Below are 20910 nucleotides of genomic sequence, written 5' to 3'. Positions count from 1 at the left end.
TAAAAGAAGATCCTTCCATCATTCCTCACAAAAATTAAACTATGCAGAGGGAACTTCAATGAAGATCTTATTATTCTATCCATCTCTAATGTTGTTTATTAATGATAAATTGCAAGAAATTGGGGAGGAGCGAATAGATTATATCATGATATTAACTAAGAATTTACACCAAGATAAATATTCATACTACCTAAAGAAGTAGAAGTATGATAATGGAATGAGTCACTTCTTTTATACATAGTAAAAGACAAATAATTGTTGATTTAAAATAGGCTGTGAAAAAACCACCAAACCTACCAATCAATTGTACCAACAGCTGGGTTCACCATCTTCTCCAAATCAAAAAAGGTAAATAACACAGCATTCCCAATGTTCAACCTTGCATATTCATAGTGTAATACTTACAGATCTTACAACTGCTGGGTAAGTATAACCATTTGTTTGCAAAACAAATTAACTCACGAGTCAATAATAACATTGGAAAATCAACACATAATAATAAGCAGCCTTGCTATCTCCAGATTTGGGAGACCTACTTCTCCATCATCTCTTGTTTATTAATATTTTGTTCCATGCTTATGGCTCTGATCTCCCGCTCTGCTGCCTTGCAGCTTTTCCTACAACCACCACATTACACAAGCAACCCATATTCCACTCTCATCTGTGTAGCAGCATAATAACATTGTATTAAGATTTACATCCGGCTACCATTTCATCACCTTCTTTCATATCAATGTAATGTCTCCAACATTATTGAAAATGCAGGCTCTCGATGCCCCGAATATTGGATTCATAGTTCTTCATCATTGAAGTGTTCCTACCAGATGACGACCGCTTGTTCTCAGAAGATACAATAGGTGAACTCCTTTGAATACTTGCTATTCTAGCAAGTGCTCCACTGCTAGCATCTGTACTCTGAGGGTGAGTTGGATCATATTCACTTCCAACCATCCCTAAATCACGACTGCTTGAGATAGCAGCTCGCCTTGAGGATCCACTTGTCCGCAAATAGTTTGAACTAGATAGCTGCATGATTTTCAAGTATTTGATCACTCCGTGGTAAATCATACATGCAAAAATTTAAATACCTTTTTTTTAAATAAACAAAATTTAAATACCTTACACAAACAATATTCTCTTCTTCTCTTATTCCATTCCAGTGAAAGAAATCAAATTCTAAACAGTTCAAGCATTGGACTTGCACTACATGGTGGCATTCACATCTCACCAATTTAGCATACAAATATGCAACAAACAAAAAATGACTTAATTCTTCTCAAAAAAAAAAAAAAAAAAAAAATCAGTAAGAAAATCAAAGCACAAAATTGATGGTGGTTCCAAGTACACTGACCAATAGGAACAACCAAAAAAAAAAGTAATTTTCTGAATTATAGAAATAGTTTAAGAACTAAGCAGTGCTGGAAAAATAGACTAAAATTCCGTGGTATCCATGAAACTTGATGGTTCTTCTAATAATTACATAATTGAACATAATTACAAACACAATATCACCCATATTGTCAACTTGTTCTATGTTGACTGTGAAGTTCTGTAGACTCATTTAACAAAATATATAAGTTGTATTTCTTTATCCTCAATTCACAATTTAATTTAATTAAATTCTTGCAAAACAACATACGGATGTATGCTTACCAACCTTATTTATTGTTTTCTTCCACAAGAGACATCACAATTTCCTTGAAAAGATTTCACAAAACCAAGGATGTTTCATTATGCTCTTTTGGCATTAAAAACAGTTTTTAATAGAGATAAAGATCTCTCCTAACAAACTAGTTTATCTATCCCAAGTCTACTTGTTTTTTCCACTTTGTCGCCAATCATATCATCACAAACTCAGATAGTCATTATATAATGAATAGGAGGGTCAATCAGAGAATCACAAGTGAGTCAATCTACCATATCTCAGAATATGACTAGCAAGTATAGCATGCATTATCTGCATTTGGCCACAATCTTATGTGCCTACCATTGCATCCTTAGTAAGAGATGGATCATTTCCAACTGGACCTTTTTGTTTAGCTAAACTTCCAGAAGTTAGAATTGGCCCAGAGTTCCTCCTGCGAATAGGATCTGTTGAGGGCCAACCATTGGTTCTACCTTCTTCTCCACCTGTGATAAAATAAGGGGAAAAGAAACACTCTATCACACATTTTCTCCTTGGAGTGATAAATACATCTGTAAACACTTAAAAAAAATTTATATATGCAAATACGATGCACCAAGAGTTTGACAGAATTTCAGAGAGAGGGGGGTGTTAATACCAAGCAGTTAATCTTTATTATTGTTATAATTTTTACTACTACTACTACTACTATAGTTACTTGATCACTGTTTTACAGTCTATGCCATCCCCAGGAAAATTCAGCAGGCTAACGGTAAACAAAGCAAACAAAAATAGCCACATAACACACTAGGCTAAGAAGGTTGATGCACAAACATATGGGTAAACAAGGGGGAAATAAACTACTAGAAATGCAATAAGCTACCTGATTGTCTATCAGGATTAACTATAGCAGGTGGCATGGCAGAGCTTGGCCCAATACCAGGACCCTGTAACAATAGGAAAAAAGTAGAACAATTGTTTAGCAGAGTGAATAATATGGAGCTAGATCCAAATTAAGGTTTAACTATTCACGCTACATCACTTACATGTGGACGGGGAGGAGGAGTGGCAATCTGTGACTGCTGATATTTCAAAATTGTCCAGTCAAACACATAATCAAACTGGAAACCTGAAGTGAGACGAAAAAATATAAAATTGAAATGGTTAAAACGTATGGATTAGTAGACGAGCTCATATTATGCAGACAATAGATCCTTGCATCAATACAATATTACTCTTCCCAAAAAAAACAAGGAATTAAGCCAAACCTTCATGAATAAAAAGGTCACGGAATAGTCGTTTCAGATAAGCATAATCTGGTTTATCATCAAATCTTAATGACCGGCAGTAATGGAAGTAGGATGCAAATTCTGTGGGATACCCCCGGCATAAAGCCTAAAAAAGAAGTGAGCTTTTACATTAGTTCCAGTCTGTAAATGAACACCAAAATAAATAAGTGGATTAATTCCATATTTAGTTCTTCATCTTTGATCTGATTTTTAGATTGGTCCCTGACCATTTAAATCTTAAAATCAGGTGCTCAACTTTTTATTTTCCTTCCAAGTTATTCCATCTACATGATCTAGTAAGTTTAAGAGAGACTGCCATAAGCCAAGTTATTAAAAAATTATGATATGGCAGCTGCGTGACAAGCTGGAAACCAATCATCTTCTCCACCATCAGTTGTTGCTCCACCTCCACAAGAACATCCTCTTGACTCAAACCCGCACCAACACATGCTATCTCCACTTGGCCTTTCCTCTCTCCAATCTAAAATCCAACAAAACCCTGTTTTAAACCCAATTTCTCCATCTCCAACTCAAACACCCCTCATCTCTTAATACCTCATCCCCCTGTTTAAAAATATTTAATAAGGTGATACATTATTTAGGAGAAGTTGCAAAGCTGCTGCTGTGAGCCCGAAGCAGCCTTCACGCATTTCAATTTTAAAGTGAACAAAACCCAAAACTCAAGGAGGGAGAGAGAAAGCATGCAACAACAGCTACAATGCAAAACATAGGAGATTTCTCAATCTACCTCCAGGTGAACAACGTTGTATCCAGATGTCTTAAGATCATCTCTTCAAGTACCACAATCAACGACATAGAGATGTTGGGAAACCACCATGCCTGCTCCTGCAATTCATTGACAAGAGGTTCCAGCCAGTGCATGATCAACCATTAGTGTCAATTTCGGTGCTTGATTGCAGACCTGTCAAGCTCAAGATATGGGACACCAATGTGCAGTGTGCAAGAATATAAGTACTTAGTAGATCTCGTGCTTGTAATTGCTTTTCTCATCCCATTGTTTCTTGTGCTTGCAGATCCTTTTAAGTTGATCACTTGCATTTTGTATGTTGAGAAAAATAAAAGTGATAAAAGTGGTTTTTATCCTTATGTTAAACAGGCTCAGGAAGAAGAGAAAGTAGCTATACTTTTTCAGTCAGTAGCTTTACTCAATGGAATTGCAATCAACAAAGAAGTTGAGTTCTTTTCCGAAAAATCTAATCATTTGTGGAGCTTATAAAAGGAATAGATTCTCCAAGCAAACATCTTGTTTTCTATTCAGTGACATGTATTAGATCTTGAGATTTTTAGTTCTTCAGTTAATTGTTCATGTTTCTTGTATGTCTAAGAAAATTGTGCTCTTGGGAATCGGTTTTTTATTGAAGAAAATTGTTATGAATGCAAATATGAAAACCGCAGCAATAATAAGAAATTGGCGTTCAATTAAATATACAATTCTAATTAGTATTAAATTTCTAAATAATTAGAATTCTAATTAGTATTAAATTACTAAATAGTCGGAATTCTAATTAATATTAAATTATTAAATAATATATATTTTCCATTAATATTTGATTCCTAAATAATGTAGGATTTCTAATATTTTAATAGAGTATTTCTAATTAGATTTAGATTTCAAATTAAATTAACATTTCTAAATAAGAATTATAATTTTTATATAAAAAGTTATGCTTGATATTAATAAAAACAAATCAAGATATTATTTTAAACTACGAAATTGGAGCTCTCTAACGCTCCCTTTGATGAACTGTAATTTATTTTCACAAAATACGTCGCTCTCGCAATAAGAACAAAGGTGTTAACCCTTTACTAGAAGACGACTTAGTTGTTAACTGTCCGGTGACTTGATCCTTAATTAGGAAACATAACAAAAATTCTCTGACTTCATACTGTCATTAGGTAGTCCACCAATATCTGGTACTATTCCACCTTGGCATGAAGCTTGGTAAAACTGAATAGATGAGGAAGCACAAAGGAAAAGAAATGAGGGAGAGATTTCTGTTGATTCCTAGTTGGAGAGAGAGAGAGAGAGCCAAGCGGAGATAGCACGTGCCTCTTCCTAGGTGGTGAAGCACCAATTGACAGGGTCAAAGATGATGGATTCTCAACATGTCATCACAGTGATAAGAGAGGAAGTGAGAAGAAAAGGCATCAGGTCTGGTCTGTGTTTTTTGCTAGGTAATATTGCCACATTGCTGGCCCAACATAATTTTCATGAGATGGTGGTAATGTGATAATATTTTTAAAATTTAACAGATCATGTAGATGGAAGGACTTAATTGGAACAAAAATAAAAATTTAGTACTTAAATTTTAAGATTTAAAAATTCATAGACCAATTTAAGAATCAAAGGTAAAAGACCAAATATTGAATTAAACCATAAAATCTCCAGGCATGAATTTACCTCAATAGAAGTAGAAACTTTCTTTTCACTGATCTTCTCATACTTCTGCTTTTTGGTTCCCGCTTTCAATCCTTGCCAAGGAAGACTAGAAAGACACAAGGTCATAATAAGACAAACTATATGAAATAAGAACATTTGAAATAGTATCTGTTTAGGAACATTCACCTTCCTCGTAAGAAATACATAAGAACATATCCAAGAGACTCTAAATCATCCCTTCGGCTTTGTTCTATAACATAAAATTCAAGATTTAGAGTAATTCAAAATCAAAATCATAGAGATCAAGGTGGACAACCAGAATAGGATCAATAGCGTACCAATGCCCAGATGAGTATTCATGCTAGCATATCTTGCAGTTCCCGTCAAGTTCTTATTCTCTCTGCAACAAAGCATATCAGTTTTACATAAAGAGGAATATGTTAAACCAATGTAAGTAGACTTGAAAGTTTACATGAAATCAATTGAGAATATCAAAATTAACAAATCACAACCACAAAATACAAGCTTCGTTTACAGGATAAAATGCATAGAAACCTACTACTATTAATACAAAAATAAAGAAAACTAAATCCAAACACAAATGGATATAGCATGCTGAGAGGAGTTCAGATGTAACTGCCCAATATAACCCAAGAGCAAAGCACGAACCCTTCAACTGTACGAAGAAATAAACCCATCCACAAAATGGTCTTAAAATACTAACCTATAAGGAATATGCTGATGGGTTGAGGTGTCCCTGTACTTCTTTGCCAGACCAAAGTCAATAGCATATACCTATAAGATATGTTAAGCGATTAATACAGAAAGAACAAGAAACAGAAACCATGAATAAAAATAGCTTCAAATAAGACCTGGTTGGCACGCCTCCCTAAGCCCATAAGAAAGTTATCCGGCTTGATGTCTCGATGTAGAAATGACTTGGAGTGAACAAATTCAACTCGGTTGATCTGACATAAAGCACCAGAAAGTTGTGAAGTAGGCATGTAAATAATATGCCAGACTACCATTCATGCAAGAAAAGAAATAATCCTACCATTTGATCTGCAAGCATAAGAACAGTCTTAAGGGATAGTTTCCTACTGCAGAAGTTGAATAAATCTTCAAGACTTGGCCCCAATAAATCCATCACAAGAACATTATAGTCTCCTTCAACACCAAACCATCTCACATTTGGAATTCCAGCTGGCATGAAAAGAATAGCAAATCACAAATACATTAAAAAAATAAGGTTATTTTTTATTGTGTGTGTCCTACACCAAAATTTGGGGGCAAGAATAATTTAGTTTATCATGGGTAGAGACGCTACTGCCAATATAATAACCTAAATACGAAATGCTGACATGAATGGAAAGGGAATGGTTGAGAGGGAAGTGGGAGAGGTCGGCTAGAAAAAGGGATAAAAAAGATGATTACTTCCACCCTGCAGTATTTTGTACAGCTTTGATTCATACAGCAGTTGGGGATGCTTTGTTTTGACATTTTCCTGAGCAAAGCAAACATTAAAGCATTATAAGAACATATTTGCTTAAGTTATTTAAAAAAAAAAAGAACATATTTGCTTAAGACAATTGCATGGAGAAAAAAAAGTATAAGAATTTATGAATCATGATCATTCATTTAGTATGAACATAAGAAAATTCCCTTCTATCCACATCCCAAACAAGAAACACATTTGACCACATCCACTAACCAAAGAGCATTCTGATTGAAGTACCAACATCTAAATAAGTAACTGCAGTCAATAAATACTTGCTTTAGATTAGGTTCTCATTTCCTGCTATTAATTTACCATAACAACTCATGTTTAGAGATTTAAAATAAAGACTGTTGCAAACCATCATAGAAGGTGCAAATACATTAAGAAGTTGGAGGTAGGGAGAAGGGTGATTAAAGGGAATGATAATTTCAGGGAGAATGTCTAGTCTTTTTTCAAGATGTTATAGAACGAAGATGTGAGGCAGAAACTGACCTTACGTGACCTCAGTTTTAGTAGGCTGAGTGAGTGGGATCACATGTATCTTAAGCAGACATTTTCTGGAGAGGAAGTCTATGAAGGCACTATGAGCTGTAACGGAAACAAAGCCTGAGGTCCAGATGAGTTCAACATGAAGTTCTATCAGAGTATTGAGAGCTTTAAAGAGCAAACTCATGGCTTTGTTCATGGAATTCTATGCTCAAGTTCCTTTTTGATGAGGTTGAATTCAACCTTCTTGGTTTTCATCCTAAAGATCTAAGTTGTTACTCGTATTAGAGACTTTGGGGCTATTAGTTTAGTGAGTCGCATTTACAAAATTCTTTCTAGTGTCTTGCCAAGAAGATGAGCAAAGGTGGTGGGTGCTATAGGAGGAGAATGGCAACATATGTTTGTTTGGGGCGGGGCGGGGGGAAGGGAAGGAGGGGAGACAGATTCTTGATGCTGCACTTATTGCCAATGAGGTTGTCGATAATATTTTGAAAGAAGTGAGCAAAGGTGTGTTATCTAAGTTTGACATGGAGAAAGCATAAGATCATCTTGTGGCTTGAGATGTGGCAAAACTCCTGCCTCAAAAAGGTGGTCTAGGAGTGAGATCTTTGGTTGAGTTTCATTTGGCTCTGCAGATAAAATGACTCTGGAGGTTCATGAAGGAAAGGGAGAAATTTTGGAGGAAGGTGGTACAAGCAAAGTTTGGGTCGGAGGCACATGGTTGGCGTGCCAAGAATCCCAAGTAGACTTATGGTTGTAAAATAAAATTAACATGAGCAAGAATGATTTTCTAAAATGTATTTGGTGGTGTATTGGATTAAATGGAAGGGTGAGTTTTTGGAAGGATGACTGGTTGGAAGGGGACCCTGTGCATGCAGTTCCTGTTGATCTAGATTTAGCCTTTTATAAGGATATTTCTATAAGAATTTGTACCTTGGAAATGGTTTATGGATTATTGACCTATTGAGAAACATTAATGATTGGGAGGTTGATAATTATCTTAGACTTTTTAATTCCCTTTCAAAAGCCACAATTTCTATGGGGAAGGAGGATAAACCTGTCTGGAGATTAAATTTGAAAAGACACTTCTCAGTCAAGGTCTATTTCTTTTTCTTTTTTCACCAAGAGGGAGGGTTTGTATGAGAAATCCCTTGGAGGATGGTGTGGAAGGTGAAGGTCACTCCCAGAGTTGCTTCTTTGTTTGAGAAGTAGTCTTGGAGCAAATCCTCACCTTAGATAAATTGATCTGAAGTGGTAAGTTCTGGCTAATAGCTACTACCTTTGCACGAATGGGGCTAATAGCTACTAGCTTCAAATAAGAAATATCCTCTACTACTTTTCACTTCAAAAATTTTTTTTCTCAGTCAACATAATAAGCAGACAATTGTTTGATGCAATGCATATATTTTTGTTTCAGTTGAATGTCCATATTATTTCTATAGTATATGATTAGGGGAAGTTTTGAATCACATCCTACAATGGTGTCCCTTTGCTCAATGCCTTAGGTCCTTGGTGTACAGCTTCCCCACACAGAGCTGGGTAGTGGCAGCCACAGCGAGAGGAAAACTCTGGGCTTGGAAAGGCGTTCAGAGTGACACACAATCTGATAAGCTTATCCCTCTAACTACCTTTTGGGTCATTTGCAAAGAGAAAAATATAATGGTTTTTGAGGTAAAACTTCTAATTTCAATATATTTAAAGATTCATGCTTTCAGTCCTTGAGTTTTCCCATTAAAAATCAACTGCTTTACTCTAGCGACAATTTAGGAGATCTTATTGATGTTTGGCTAGACCTATAAATTCTTGTTTACATAGCTTACATCACCTTAGTGCATTCGAATATACATACTTTTTTCTTAAAAAAAGGAGGATAGTCAAGCAATAAAGCAAGTTCATACTCGATAATGCAGGGACAATTATATATCTATAATGGAATTACAGCCTAACTACAGCCAAAAAAAAAAAAGAAAGAAAGGAAGAAGAAGGTGCAATTGCTGTCTCCAGTATAGCGAAAAAGGCAACTATAGAATATAAGCAGATATAAGACTTGAAGACAATTAGTTAAGGACTTTAAGGTCCAATTTTCACTGACAGAAGAGACAGAAGAAGCAGCTTACCCAACACTGAAATGGTTAATGAATGAGTACAACCCAAATTAGTACAGATAGAATGCCTAAAGAAGCCCAAACTGCTCCAAATATATATGAACTACCGCAATAGGACAATACCCTTTCTTCCAGAAAAATAAACCCTCTACCCTATACTTAAGTCGGAATTGAGCATTGATCATCATTCAGCCCCCAACAATTTGTAACTACAGAATTAACAGTCGCCAGAAGATTAATTGATAACTATAAGATCCAATTGAAGCAAATAAACCCACTATTCCCACAAAATTCAAATAGGACCTAGAGAACTGATATTCCAAAAGTGAGTAATCGAATAATAAATTATATATACTCACCAGCTTAATCGCAACCTCCTCGTTTGTCTGAATATTAGTGCCTAATTGTCAATCAAAACATACACAAATTAATGTAAAAAACAATTAACAGCTGGAAATAGAGGGGGGGAAAAAAAAGCCATCAAGCAAAGGAACAAACCAAGATAGATCTCTCCAAATGATCCGCTACCGATCTTTCGGCCGAGTTTAAACTTGTTTCCAACTCGCGGCTCCATGAAATCCCTAAGCTCTAAATTACCCACGAAAATTCTCCCCCTTGCCGCCGAAAGAAAACAAAAGACAAAAAAAAAAAAAACTTTGTTCTTTCGGGACAGGAAGAAAATGAACTCAACGGTCAAGATTGACCCGACGGGTGACTTTACAAGAAATAAAGAGCGAGGGGGAGAGGGGGAGAGAAGGAAGAGGAGGGTAGGGAGAAAGTATTATTATTTAGTAAATAGTAAATAATAATTATAAATTATATAAATAAGTAATATTGTATAAAAAAATTATTATTTGTGACATAATCGGCTGACGGTGTATTTAGAATAAATAAATAACTTTTTATTTATATTTTAAAAAATTTAGTTGATAAAGATAACCTAAATGATTTCGTGAAGATAAAAGATTACGTAAATGGATTTATTTCTCTCTTAAAAACATCTTAATTTATTTTTAAATTTTTATTACTCTTCAAAAATATATTATTTTAATTCTTTTATATTTTATTTTGCATGTTTCAATACAAATTGGAAAATCCTAAGTAACTTTTATAATAACAATTCATTCTAAATAAATTTTTTTTTAAAAAAAATTTCTAGAGACTTAAATTTGCTTTTTATATTTTATCCACGCTTTATAATTAATCTTAAATAATAATAATAATAATTTTTTCACTTCACTTAATAAAAAAGTTAACTCTTATTTTTCAAGAAATACAAAATTAATCAGCTCCTCTTTTATAGATAATAAAGAATACATACGTGTATATACACACAATTTTTTTGTAAATTAATTATTAAAAAATTAGATATATTGTTGATACAATTTAAATTTTGATAATTTTAATCATTAAAATATTTTTATATCTACCTTAAATATTAATATTATGTGTATTTTAAATATATAAAAAAAGTCTTAAATCTTTTTTATATATAAATTTTTTAATTTATAAGTATTATACTTTTTTTAATCATAATAAAATATTTTTTTATTAATTTTATTTGTAAATATAGATACACTATTAAATTATATAAAATTATATATTATTATTATTATTATTTTATTTTTATTATATTAATTTTATATGTTTAAGAGATTAATTTTTTTAAAAATATATGTGATCGATAATATCTAAATAAATTTAAAATATTTAAAAGTTCAGGTACGATTATTAATAAAAAGAATCACAAGATCATTCAAGAATAATAATAATAAATCTTTAATGGTGAAGACATGCACCGAAAGAAGATTCAAATTACAACTCTTGTCATCTTCTTCATCTGATTCACCTTCACATTAGGAGACACTGCGTTTGCACGTCTCCCCTCAAAAATTTAGGAAGAAAATCTGGCTTTCTTTACACGGTGAGCAACGTTTTGTATGCCTTAAGGAGCTGATCTGATCTTAACAAAATTTCTTATAACCACTCGCAAAATGTATTAAGAATAGGCTGCCAAGAGACATTTCTACTCGCTTTTGTGTCCTGCATTACTATTACTATACATCTAAATGTTTCATCAGTCAAATACACATGTAAAGAGCCAAGAACACGAAAAGCAGATGCTGACACCAAATCTTCAAACAACCTCCTTAACTCTCGACTCCTTTAAATAGTGTACAAACAACAGCTCCCCAGGAACGGGATCTGAACCACCCCAACTTTACTGGATATAAATCATCTCCAAAAATGAATCAGAAGAATGCCTTCTTGTTGAACTGCAAACGGCCGAAAACCAAAACAAATCTTGATGCCAATCCCCGATACTCATGGACATCATGATGATGGGGGCATCACATGTTGTACATCCAAGGTCGACTGCTTCTTCTGCAGCTTCCCTCTCAACTGCCTGATTTTTGCATCTACTCTTGCTGTGAATCCAATCTTGGTTTCTTGTCTTGCTTTGGACCTCTCGCGGGTCCACATGCGCTCGTCCTCCACGTCTTTTCTGTAGTACCATATTTCTTGGATGATATGATGATCCAAGGGATTTAAAGTTCTTTGAATAGATATATGTGCGAAACAAGGGAGCTTACAAGCAACTACTACTAAGAACATGGCTATCCAGTGAAGGGGTCCAGATGCAAGAGCTTCATCAAGGAGTTCGTGAACATTCCCTGAAATACTGGGAGGCATCAGGCCATGAAGTACTGGAAAAATATTTATAAGTAATATAATCTTGGTTTGCTGATTCCGAATTCATTGCTGTTATACAGATCTGCTTCATGCCTTGTCGTAACAAACAACATGCAAATCTGCAATATGCAAAAAAATGTTCCATTGACTTAGTTGGATTGAGAAACTTCCAGGAAATGCCCCTTTTTTGATGTCAACTTATTAACGTAAGTTATATGGACAAACCTTATGTTGATTGCAGTTTCCATTTTAGCCCCCATCAAAACCCAGATCTTGAGACCAGCCTGCGCAAGTTTATCTGTGCACTGAGGCACCGATATAAAAGAGAAAGTACTTAAGCTGAGGTAAATCAAGAGGACAAATCTAGCTATTTATCTAGAGCAATGATAATGCATACTCCTTTTTGCAATTTGTCCTCCACAGCAGTGGCGCCAACAAGGATCAAATCTTTTTACCATCATATCTGATACCCGCTCAAGCATCGCATCTCTATCAGCCCCAGTAGAAGTTTTTGCTTTGAGGAATTCATTATTCCATGCAGAATACTCAGACTCATCAAGCTTTTTCTATGCAAGGGCCAACGTGCGTAACCCAGGCTCTCCATATTCATCTAAATGCTTACTGGTAGCTTCCTCATAAATTCTTCCATTCTTTGACAGCCAAAAATGATGCTGCAAATATTTAAGCAAAGGAACAATGTAGCACTTGAATGAATCTACAAACAGAAAGCTAACTAAAAATTCAACAAAAATAAATATGATGAAATCTGTCCCAAGATATTTAAAGATTAATCACATAAAGATATCAAAATTTTTAACGTGAAAAACCCTTTTAATGTGAAAGATAAAAACTACGGGATCTCTTCTGGTTCAAGTAAAAAAGAACTTCACTATAAAAATTAATTTTTACAGTAATATTAAAAAACCACTATAATTCTTAAATTAATATTCAACAACAAATCAAACAAATAATAAGAAATAAATAAGGGAATTGAGAAATATAATCAAAGTATCTATTATTCATGCGAAACAGATGCGTTCTGATTGTTCAAATCCGATCTCCACCGTTCATATTAAAGAAAAACTTATTCTGAACATGTTCACCAAATTTCAGCCTCATCAGACCACAAATGCCCGTTCGATAGTCAGAGAAAGTCAAATTGATCAGTGCAAAAAAGAAAAACGTGAACAGTAACTTCGAATTGAAAGTACCGAAAATCCAACCGTCAAAAATCAATCTCCACCGTTTAGAATGAAGAACAATGAGTCTTCTAAATATCACCAAATTTCAACTTGATCAGAGCTAATATTACCATTTGATCGTAAAAAAAAAAAATAAAACATGTTGAATATTATTTTTCAGTAAAAATTTTTATTTTGTTCGCTTTTTATTTTGGTGGCTGAAAATTTATCTTTATATTATTTTTTAAGATTAAAGTATTATATTTAAAAAAAAATCCTAATAATAAATAGACTAAAAAAGTATTTAAATTTTTTTCGCATGGGAGGAAATCCAAAACCAAACATGTATGCCATATGGAAATGCTTAAGCCATCAAATTGGGTAGGTTATGATATGCTGTTTGATCCTAGAAATCTAAAATAGATATGCAACTCCCACCTCACATTTAAGGAAGTTGCTAAGTGGATTTTCGTGTATGTAGCCACTAATAATTGTTATAGATAAGTTAAATTTAAAAAGGGAAATTGGGAGGCTAACCTGTCAGCACCTTTACACAGAAGGAGAATCTGACCTTCCTCATCACGCACAATAACAGACATTCGTTTTCTTTTTCTAGTGAAATCCAAACATATTTAGAATTTTGAAAATGATAATCAAGATGGCAGAAAAACCCCGAGTTTGAGGGAAATTAATAGTAACCATATACAAAATCTTGGCTAACTCATTTGGGTTGCTTATCTTTCAATTGGTTGTCCCGAAGAAGAATATTTTTCATGAATAAACACACTAGATTGAGTTCTCTTACAAAACTCAAAACCAAATTCTCTTGCTGCAACAAGGAATGCTGCTTCATCAGGTGACTTTGCTTCATATGTATAAATGCCAGTCTCTTCGTTCAGCTCAGGAATGGCAGTGTGACAAACAGATAGTAACCGGAAAACAACATAAGGACACCTACGTTCTATTCATTCAACCAATTTCCATTTAGGAGACGGCCATCCTCAAAGCTAAACCCCTTGATGGGAACCTTTTGATCCTTTTCATCTTTAGAAGACACAACAGTCTCCAATTCAATTTCTGATTCTCTTTTGTTGCTCTCCCATGAACCTAGCACTTTGGTTTTATCCCTTGGAAACAACAGATATTGCTGAACCCTGCTCCTCAAGGTCAACAGGCATTTGTTTTGCTGCAGCCGTTTCAACTTCACTAGAGCGCACACCGTACGAAGTACCAGCAATGGAACACTTGAGAAAATCCATCTGATTGCATGTCAAAGTTACCGTTTTATCAGAAAGGTTGGTAATCTACTTGGCCAAGCTCTTCGTTCAAATTTGATGTACGTGCATTAGCAGGAATTCCACTTTCATCATCACACATGTGTCTGCCTTGGTTAATAAAAGTTGCTTGCAAAACCTTTACCACCTCGATTGAAACATACAGTGAGAGTTTTCAAGTAGCCATAAAGCAAAAGAGCTGTGACCAAATGGACCATTCCAGTAATGGCGGGATTGCTTGCGTTATAGGACTGATCAGGAAATTGGTTGTAAGTACCACCAGTCTGACATGTGAAATTTCGTTTCCAAGGCAAAGCCTAGTGAGCTGATCAACGAGACTGGCACAAGGAGGGTTAGAAGGCTGTTTATGATGTAGTCCATTTTGCTTCCTATTTTGCTCATCTTTGAGGGTGTTAAAGATTGAGTTTTTTATGGAACAAGAAGCTGGCTTTTTTGTCATATAAGCTCAAGAATTATCTGTTTTTTACTTTTTTTTTTATGTTGACGGCTTTAGGTGGTAAGCTATCAAATAGAAATAGAGCTCCATAATTTTTTGTTTAGCTCCATGTTTTTCTGATTTAATGATGATCTACTTTGGAATTAGTAGGATTAGTTGGTGACTTAATTTGTAAATTTTTTCCTCCACTTTATATATATATATATATATATATATATGTATATATGTATCAAATTAATAAAAAATATGTCATTGAACATTTTTCGAACAGTAGAAAATTCTTATTTTTTCTATAATTTTTGTAATAGTTTGAACCTCAATATCGGTAGGTACAAATATTAGCACAATATTTTTAACTAATAGAACAAATAAATATTAAATATGTAGCATAACTATAGTTTAATACATATCCTTTATAATATAATAATTATTTGTTTACAATAATTTAGACATTTTAATTAATTTATAATATTAAAATAAAAATAAATAAAGTTTTCTTCGTCATCTTCCATTGATCTTGAACTTATTTTTCATCTGCTCTGACTTGAATGGAGAGTGAAGTGGAGTGAGTTTCACGAGTTTAGTAAGAAAAATAATTATATAACGAAGAGTTATGTACATACATTTACACAATATATAAAATGTAATAATATTTATCATCAAGAAAATGTCAACAAAGCATCACAATCAAACTACACAACAAAACATTAACGAAACTTATCTTAATATTTTTCATTATATTCTACTCTTATTTCTAAATATTATTTCTGAAATCATTCTTTCTTTATTATTCACATTCTTTATTCATAATATTTTTCTACTAGGATATCCTACATCTACTTGTATATCACATCTACACTTGAAATATCAAAATACACTCAGAATATCACATATAAAGTTTTATCGTCTGATACCGTTTATATCATCATCGAGGAGAGGCGAAAAGGATCTTCCCATCACATGGATATGATACACAATCTCACATTGACCACAATAGTTATGTTTGTTAGGTGACCTGATCACAAATACCTATTCACATCTGGATTAAATTTCAAACACTATCCATGTGTAAGTTTACCATACCCGCTGAACTTCAGTTACACACGCACCATCCCCTCATCGATTCAGATTAAATAAGTAAGTATCTAGGGTCCTTATACTTCATACTCTTTCTAAATCTCTTTTTTTTTTTTCTAATTCACTTATTTCATACGTAAGATCTCAATTTACACGCATCATAAAATACAAACACGCACACAAAATACACAATATTATTAAGGATATCAAAGTCATACATTTCAAACCACTTTCTAAATCATCATGTACAATATCACACAGCAAACACAAGAAACTCATATTTCTAACGCAACTGTATTAGATCAAACAGCAAGTACAGTGCGCTGTACATCTACTCCAGATCACATAGGAAGTACAGTATACTTAGATTTCACATGTACATACACACTAGTTATACATTTCACATGCATGACGTATGTTCACACATTAATACATACACATATATTACAATACAGATATGTACCCTTATTACATGTCTCACACAGAGTATATATTTATATTTACACACAATCTCTATTGATACATACACACAATCATACCCAAATATGTATACACAATCATAACACATCATACGTAACTATTCACATATTTGTTATTATCAGTTCTGTTCTCATTAATTAATATCTACGAAAAACATACACATACATAATTTAGACATATTTATATTTACGCACATCATTCATAATTTATAAGCACAATATTATGTCTCCGTACGAAATACATATAATTTTTACCTATGGTGTGATCAAAAAAATTTTGAGAATACTTTCTAGCTTAGTTTACGGTCCTTTCAAAAATTCGAATACCGTTTAGATAATTTTTCTTATTTGTAATAGAAAACACATATATTAAATTATGAATAATTTTGAAAACTATATTACATGAAATGAGGACCGATCGCAGTCGCCAACGTCACTACGTACCATCACATGTGTGTCACCGAAAATGCCACATCCTAAAGATCGAATCAGTGCGTGTTGTTGCATGTGGCACACCAACATCATATTTGGTCACCACACTTCTATTTTTTCTTCATTTTCTTTTTTTTTCTCTTTTTTTTTCTTTTTTTTTTCTTTTTTTTTCTTTTCTTCTTCCTTCCGCTGCCCCATGGGTTTTCCCTCTCATCTTACTTCGTTTTCCTTTTTTTTTTTTCTTCTTCTTCTTTTTCTTCTTTTCCTTTTCTTTTTTTCTTTCTTCTTCTTTTTCCTTTTTCCTTTCTTTTTCTTCTTTTTTTTTCTCTTTCTACCCCACTACGTCTCTTTTCTCTCTCTTTTTCTCCTCTTTTTCTCTCTCTAACCAATGGTGATTCCTCTCTTATTTCTTTCTCCTTCGATTACGATGTCGTACAATACCGCGCGACCCTTCTCTCTCGGCCGTCAAAGACACTTAATCCTTCCTCTCCTCTCACAGTGTCTCTTTCTCCTTGCTCTCTCATTTCTTTATTATTTTTTCTTTCTTTCTTTTTCTATTTTTTCATTACTTATATATACATATATATATTATGGTTATGTGTTTCCTTCTTTTACTCCCAGAGTGCACCTCTGGATTCTTTTTTTTTCCCTAATTCTCTTTTTTTTTTTTTACTTATATGTGTGTATATATTTATACATATATATATATTTCATTTTTATTTTTTTTGTATCAGTTGGATGTTCCTCCTTTTTTTTTTCTTTTGTCCCGTTATATATATGTTGCAATTATATATATATATATATACACATAGATATATATGCCACTTGAGTATTACAATATCCCCCCTAAAACAATTTGGTCCTCCAAATTATATGTCAAGGAATTGAAATCACTTATCTCTCTACTTGGGGATTTTTTTTTTTGTTAGTAGAGGTTTTTCTTTACCTAGGGAGATGCCTATTTCTTTTGAGGAATTTCTGTTACTTGAAAAAATTTCTCTCATGTGAGAATCTACTCTCCTCCTAGAATTTTGGTCCTCTAAATTTTCATTTGAGAATCCTAAAACAACCATCCTGAAACCTTATAGATGACCTTCCAAGTGTGTGTATGCTCTTTCGAGTGTATGTGGTGATACTTGAGGCTATAAATGATATTCGAGTGTAATTGAAAAATCTGATTAGAAACATGTGAAATTATAATGTCAGAAACAGTTGTGTTTAAAAAGTAAATTCTAATTTAGAAAATAGTGAAAATTATAGATAAATTTTATATTGAAAATATTACTACTGCATTTGTCATATATTGTGTGTCTTTACATGATGTCTAATCTGGATTTTGGAAGAATTGAAATACTTATTGAGTTGGTGAAATTCATTAAATTTCACCTTAATATTTTTCAAATGAAAAAGAAAAGTCAGAACCGTTGTTCGATGAGTAAAACTTGTAAAATGGTTCCAATGCATGTATATTTTGTTCATATTCTAGAAATTTTTGTTTTATTTTTTTAAACTCTAAATTTTGATATCATGTTCTATATATATAACTAATGTATATATCACATGTTATGTTTTATGTTAAATCTTTGAGCTGTGCATATGCATATTTTGTGGGTCCATTGTAGGAATAATGGTATGAGTAGATTTGCACCTCATTATTGGGTTTAGGGTGTTATAATTTTTCCCTCTTCACTTTTTCCCATATTCTTCCATTTTCTCATAAATTTAATTAACTAATATCCCAACAGTGGTATCAGAGCTTCTATTCTTGTGGGCTATGAGGAGTTAATTAAGCTTGTTCTTTAATTAAACTTCATCAAGTTGATAGAAAAAGGCAATGAATGTGAACGTAGATGCACCACCAGTGTTCACAATAGAAAATTATGATTATTGGGCTGCAAGGGTGAAATCATATTTGCTTGCTTATGACTTGTGGGCTGCAGTAGATGAGGATTATATTAGGATGCCTTTACTTGAAAATCCTACATTAACACAAATTCGTCAAGATGCAGAGGGCTCCATGAAGAATTTCAAAGCTCTATTCATTATCCATTCAGTTTTATCATAAGATATTTTTTCAAGGTTGATTGGTTTTAGAACAACAAAGAAATCTTGGGATTATTTGAAAGAGGAATATGTTGGAAATACAAAGGTGAGTGGTATAAAATTATTAATATGAAAGAGGGAGTTTGAGCTAATGAAGATGCAAGAATGTGAAAGTGTTGAAAATTACTATACCAAATTTATGAATCTGGTGAATCAAATCAGATTGTTTGGAGAGGACCTTAAAGATCAAAGAGTAGTAGAAAAGATGATGATCAGCTTTCCTGAAAGGTTTGAATCAAAACTCTTTGTGATCTTAATAAATCTATTGTTGTTGAACTTATTAATAAGCTACAGACTTAGGAGCAGAGAGTTTCAATCAGTAATGATGAGATCAATGAAAATGTTTTTCAAGCAAGGTAAAGGTACAAGTTTGGGACCTCAACTTCAAAAGATGAAGGTCAATCATCAACAAATAAAGGAAAGTAGCCACGGAGTTCAAAGAATTCATCAGAAAAAGAAAAGTATACTCTTTGTTAAAGTTGTGGTAAATCCAACAATCCTGAGAATAAGTGTTGAAAGTATGTACAATGTAAGATTTGCAAAAAGTATAGTCATTCAAAAAAGGTATGCTGGAAGAGAAAAAATCAAGTATCCTAGCAAAAGAATGAACCTTAACAAGAACCGTAACTATTTCAGCAACAAGAATATTTTTTTGAGAACCATGAACAGTAGGAAAGTCATCTTTTCATGATGACTAAGGCATCTTGTGTAAGTGGAAGTGATTTATGGTATGTGGACAACGAGTACACAAGTCATATGGCCAAGGATCATATGTTGTTCAGTAACTTGGATGTTAATTGTAGAACTAAAGTGAAACTTGGCAATGGGACAGTTGTGGAAACTCAAGGAAAAGACTCAATACCAGTTCAAATTAAGTAAGGTATCAAACTCATAATTGATGTACTTTTTATTCCTGATTTAGAGTAAAGTTTATTAAGTGTTGCTCAAATACAAAATAAGGGTTATTCTATTTTGTTCAATAATGATTAGTGCTTTATTTATAATCCTGCAAATATACTAGAAGCAAAAATAAAAAAAAATGATAATAGCTATGTGCTTGGTCTGAAATATACAAATCAACATGTTTTGTTGCCAATGATAATTTGACTTGTTTGTAGCAACAAAGATTTACTTATGACAATGTTGACTATTTGAAGTTTATGTAAAAGAGTAAGGATGTGCTTATTGATGAATCAACATTTTGGAATTGGGATAAGAAATAAGTTGAAGCAAAGAAGCTCGTAGAAGATATAGTTGTTGTAGCTTCAAGTTCTCAAAGTGTTCCTGTTGAAAATGTTCAACTTGATTCTGCAGACACGCCAAACACAAAGACCAAATTATTGGTAGAGGATTACGAAAGGTGTAATTTAGCTATCATTAAACCAACAAACTATGAAGAGCCTATGATGTACAAGGAGTGGCAGCTTGCTATGCAGGAGGAGTTTTTTATTGAACAACCTCATGGATTTGTAGTTGATGGAAAGGTTGACATAGTATACAAGTTGAAGAAGGCCTTGTATTGTCTAATAAAGTATCATTTTCTTTGTGAAGCTGAGAAGGATGGTGATGTTCATTTGGTGTACTGCAATTCTAATGGTCAAGTTATTGATACAAAAGCTCTGTCTGATTATAAATTTGAAGATTTGAGAGCTAAACTTAATTTGTTCAACAGAAAACTCAACAATGAGTGTTAAAGATTGAGTTTTTCATGGAACAATAAGCTAACTTTTTTGTCATTTCAACTCCAGACTTATATATTTTTACTTTTTGTTATGTTAACAACTTTAGGTGGTAAGCTGAATTGAGCACC

General features: G+C 33.2%; 1 protein-coding gene, 1 long non-coding RNA gene and 1 pseudogene across 2 annotated transcripts; all 3 read right to left on the bottom strand.

Annotated features, from left to right (window-relative positions):
- Positions 1-304: 304 nt before the first annotated feature.
- On the bottom strand, positions 305-10175 carry CKL2 (casein kinase 1-like protein 2). Its single transcript, XM_088218234.1, has 14 exons — positions 9902-10175; positions 9763-9803; positions 6749-6818; positions 6369-6517; positions 6187-6282; positions 6039-6109; positions 5653-5714; positions 5501-5564; positions 5336-5420; positions 2893-3019; positions 2671-2753; positions 2508-2571; positions 1988-2130; positions 305-1026 (listed from the first exon to the last, which is right to left on the bottom strand). Exons 1-14 carry the CDS (start codon positions 9975-9977, stop codon positions 751-753), a joined length of 1407 nt encoding a protein of 468 aa, XP_088074360.1. The 5' UTR covers positions 9978-10175; the 3' UTR covers positions 305-750.
- Positions 10176-11362: 1187 nt separating this feature from the next.
- Positions 11363-12762, bottom strand: LOC110818458 (uncharacterized). Its single transcript, XR_015818567.1, has 2 exons — positions 12323-12762; positions 11363-12216 (listed from the first exon to the last, which is right to left on the bottom strand). It is a non-coding gene; the product is annotated as an uncharacterized LOC110818458 (long non-coding RNA).
- An 867-nt stretch (positions 12763-13629) lies between these two features.
- LOC148266465 (putative phospholipid-transporting ATPase 5 pseudogene) lies at positions 13630-14969 on the bottom strand (annotated as a pseudogene).
- Between the last annotated feature and the right edge of the window lie 5941 nt (positions 14970-20910).

The sequence above is a fragment of the Carica papaya genome, chromosome 4 (assembly GCF_054855325.1).
Source record: "Carica papaya isolate Zhongbai chromosome 4, ASM5485532v1, whole genome shotgun sequence".
In the NCBI taxonomy this organism is placed as follows: domain Eukaryota; kingdom Viridiplantae; phylum Streptophyta; class Magnoliopsida; order Brassicales; family Caricaceae; genus Carica; species Carica papaya.
This window is presented reverse-complemented; position numbering and strand designations above follow the sequence as displayed.

Coding starts and splice junctions, on each gene's coding strand:
- CKL2 (XM_088218234.1), bottom strand. CDS start 9,977: ATGGAGCCGCGAGTTGGAAACAAGTTTAAACTCGGCCGAAAGATCGGT. Junction 6,518..6,748: donor CAAAATACTGCAGGGTGGAA/GTAATCATCTTT, acceptor TTTTCATGCCAG/CTGGAATTCCAAATGTGAGA. Junction 5,421..5,500: donor ATGTATTTCTTACGAGGAAG/GTGAATGTTCCT, acceptor GTGTCTTTCTAG/TCTTCCTTGGCAAGGATTGA.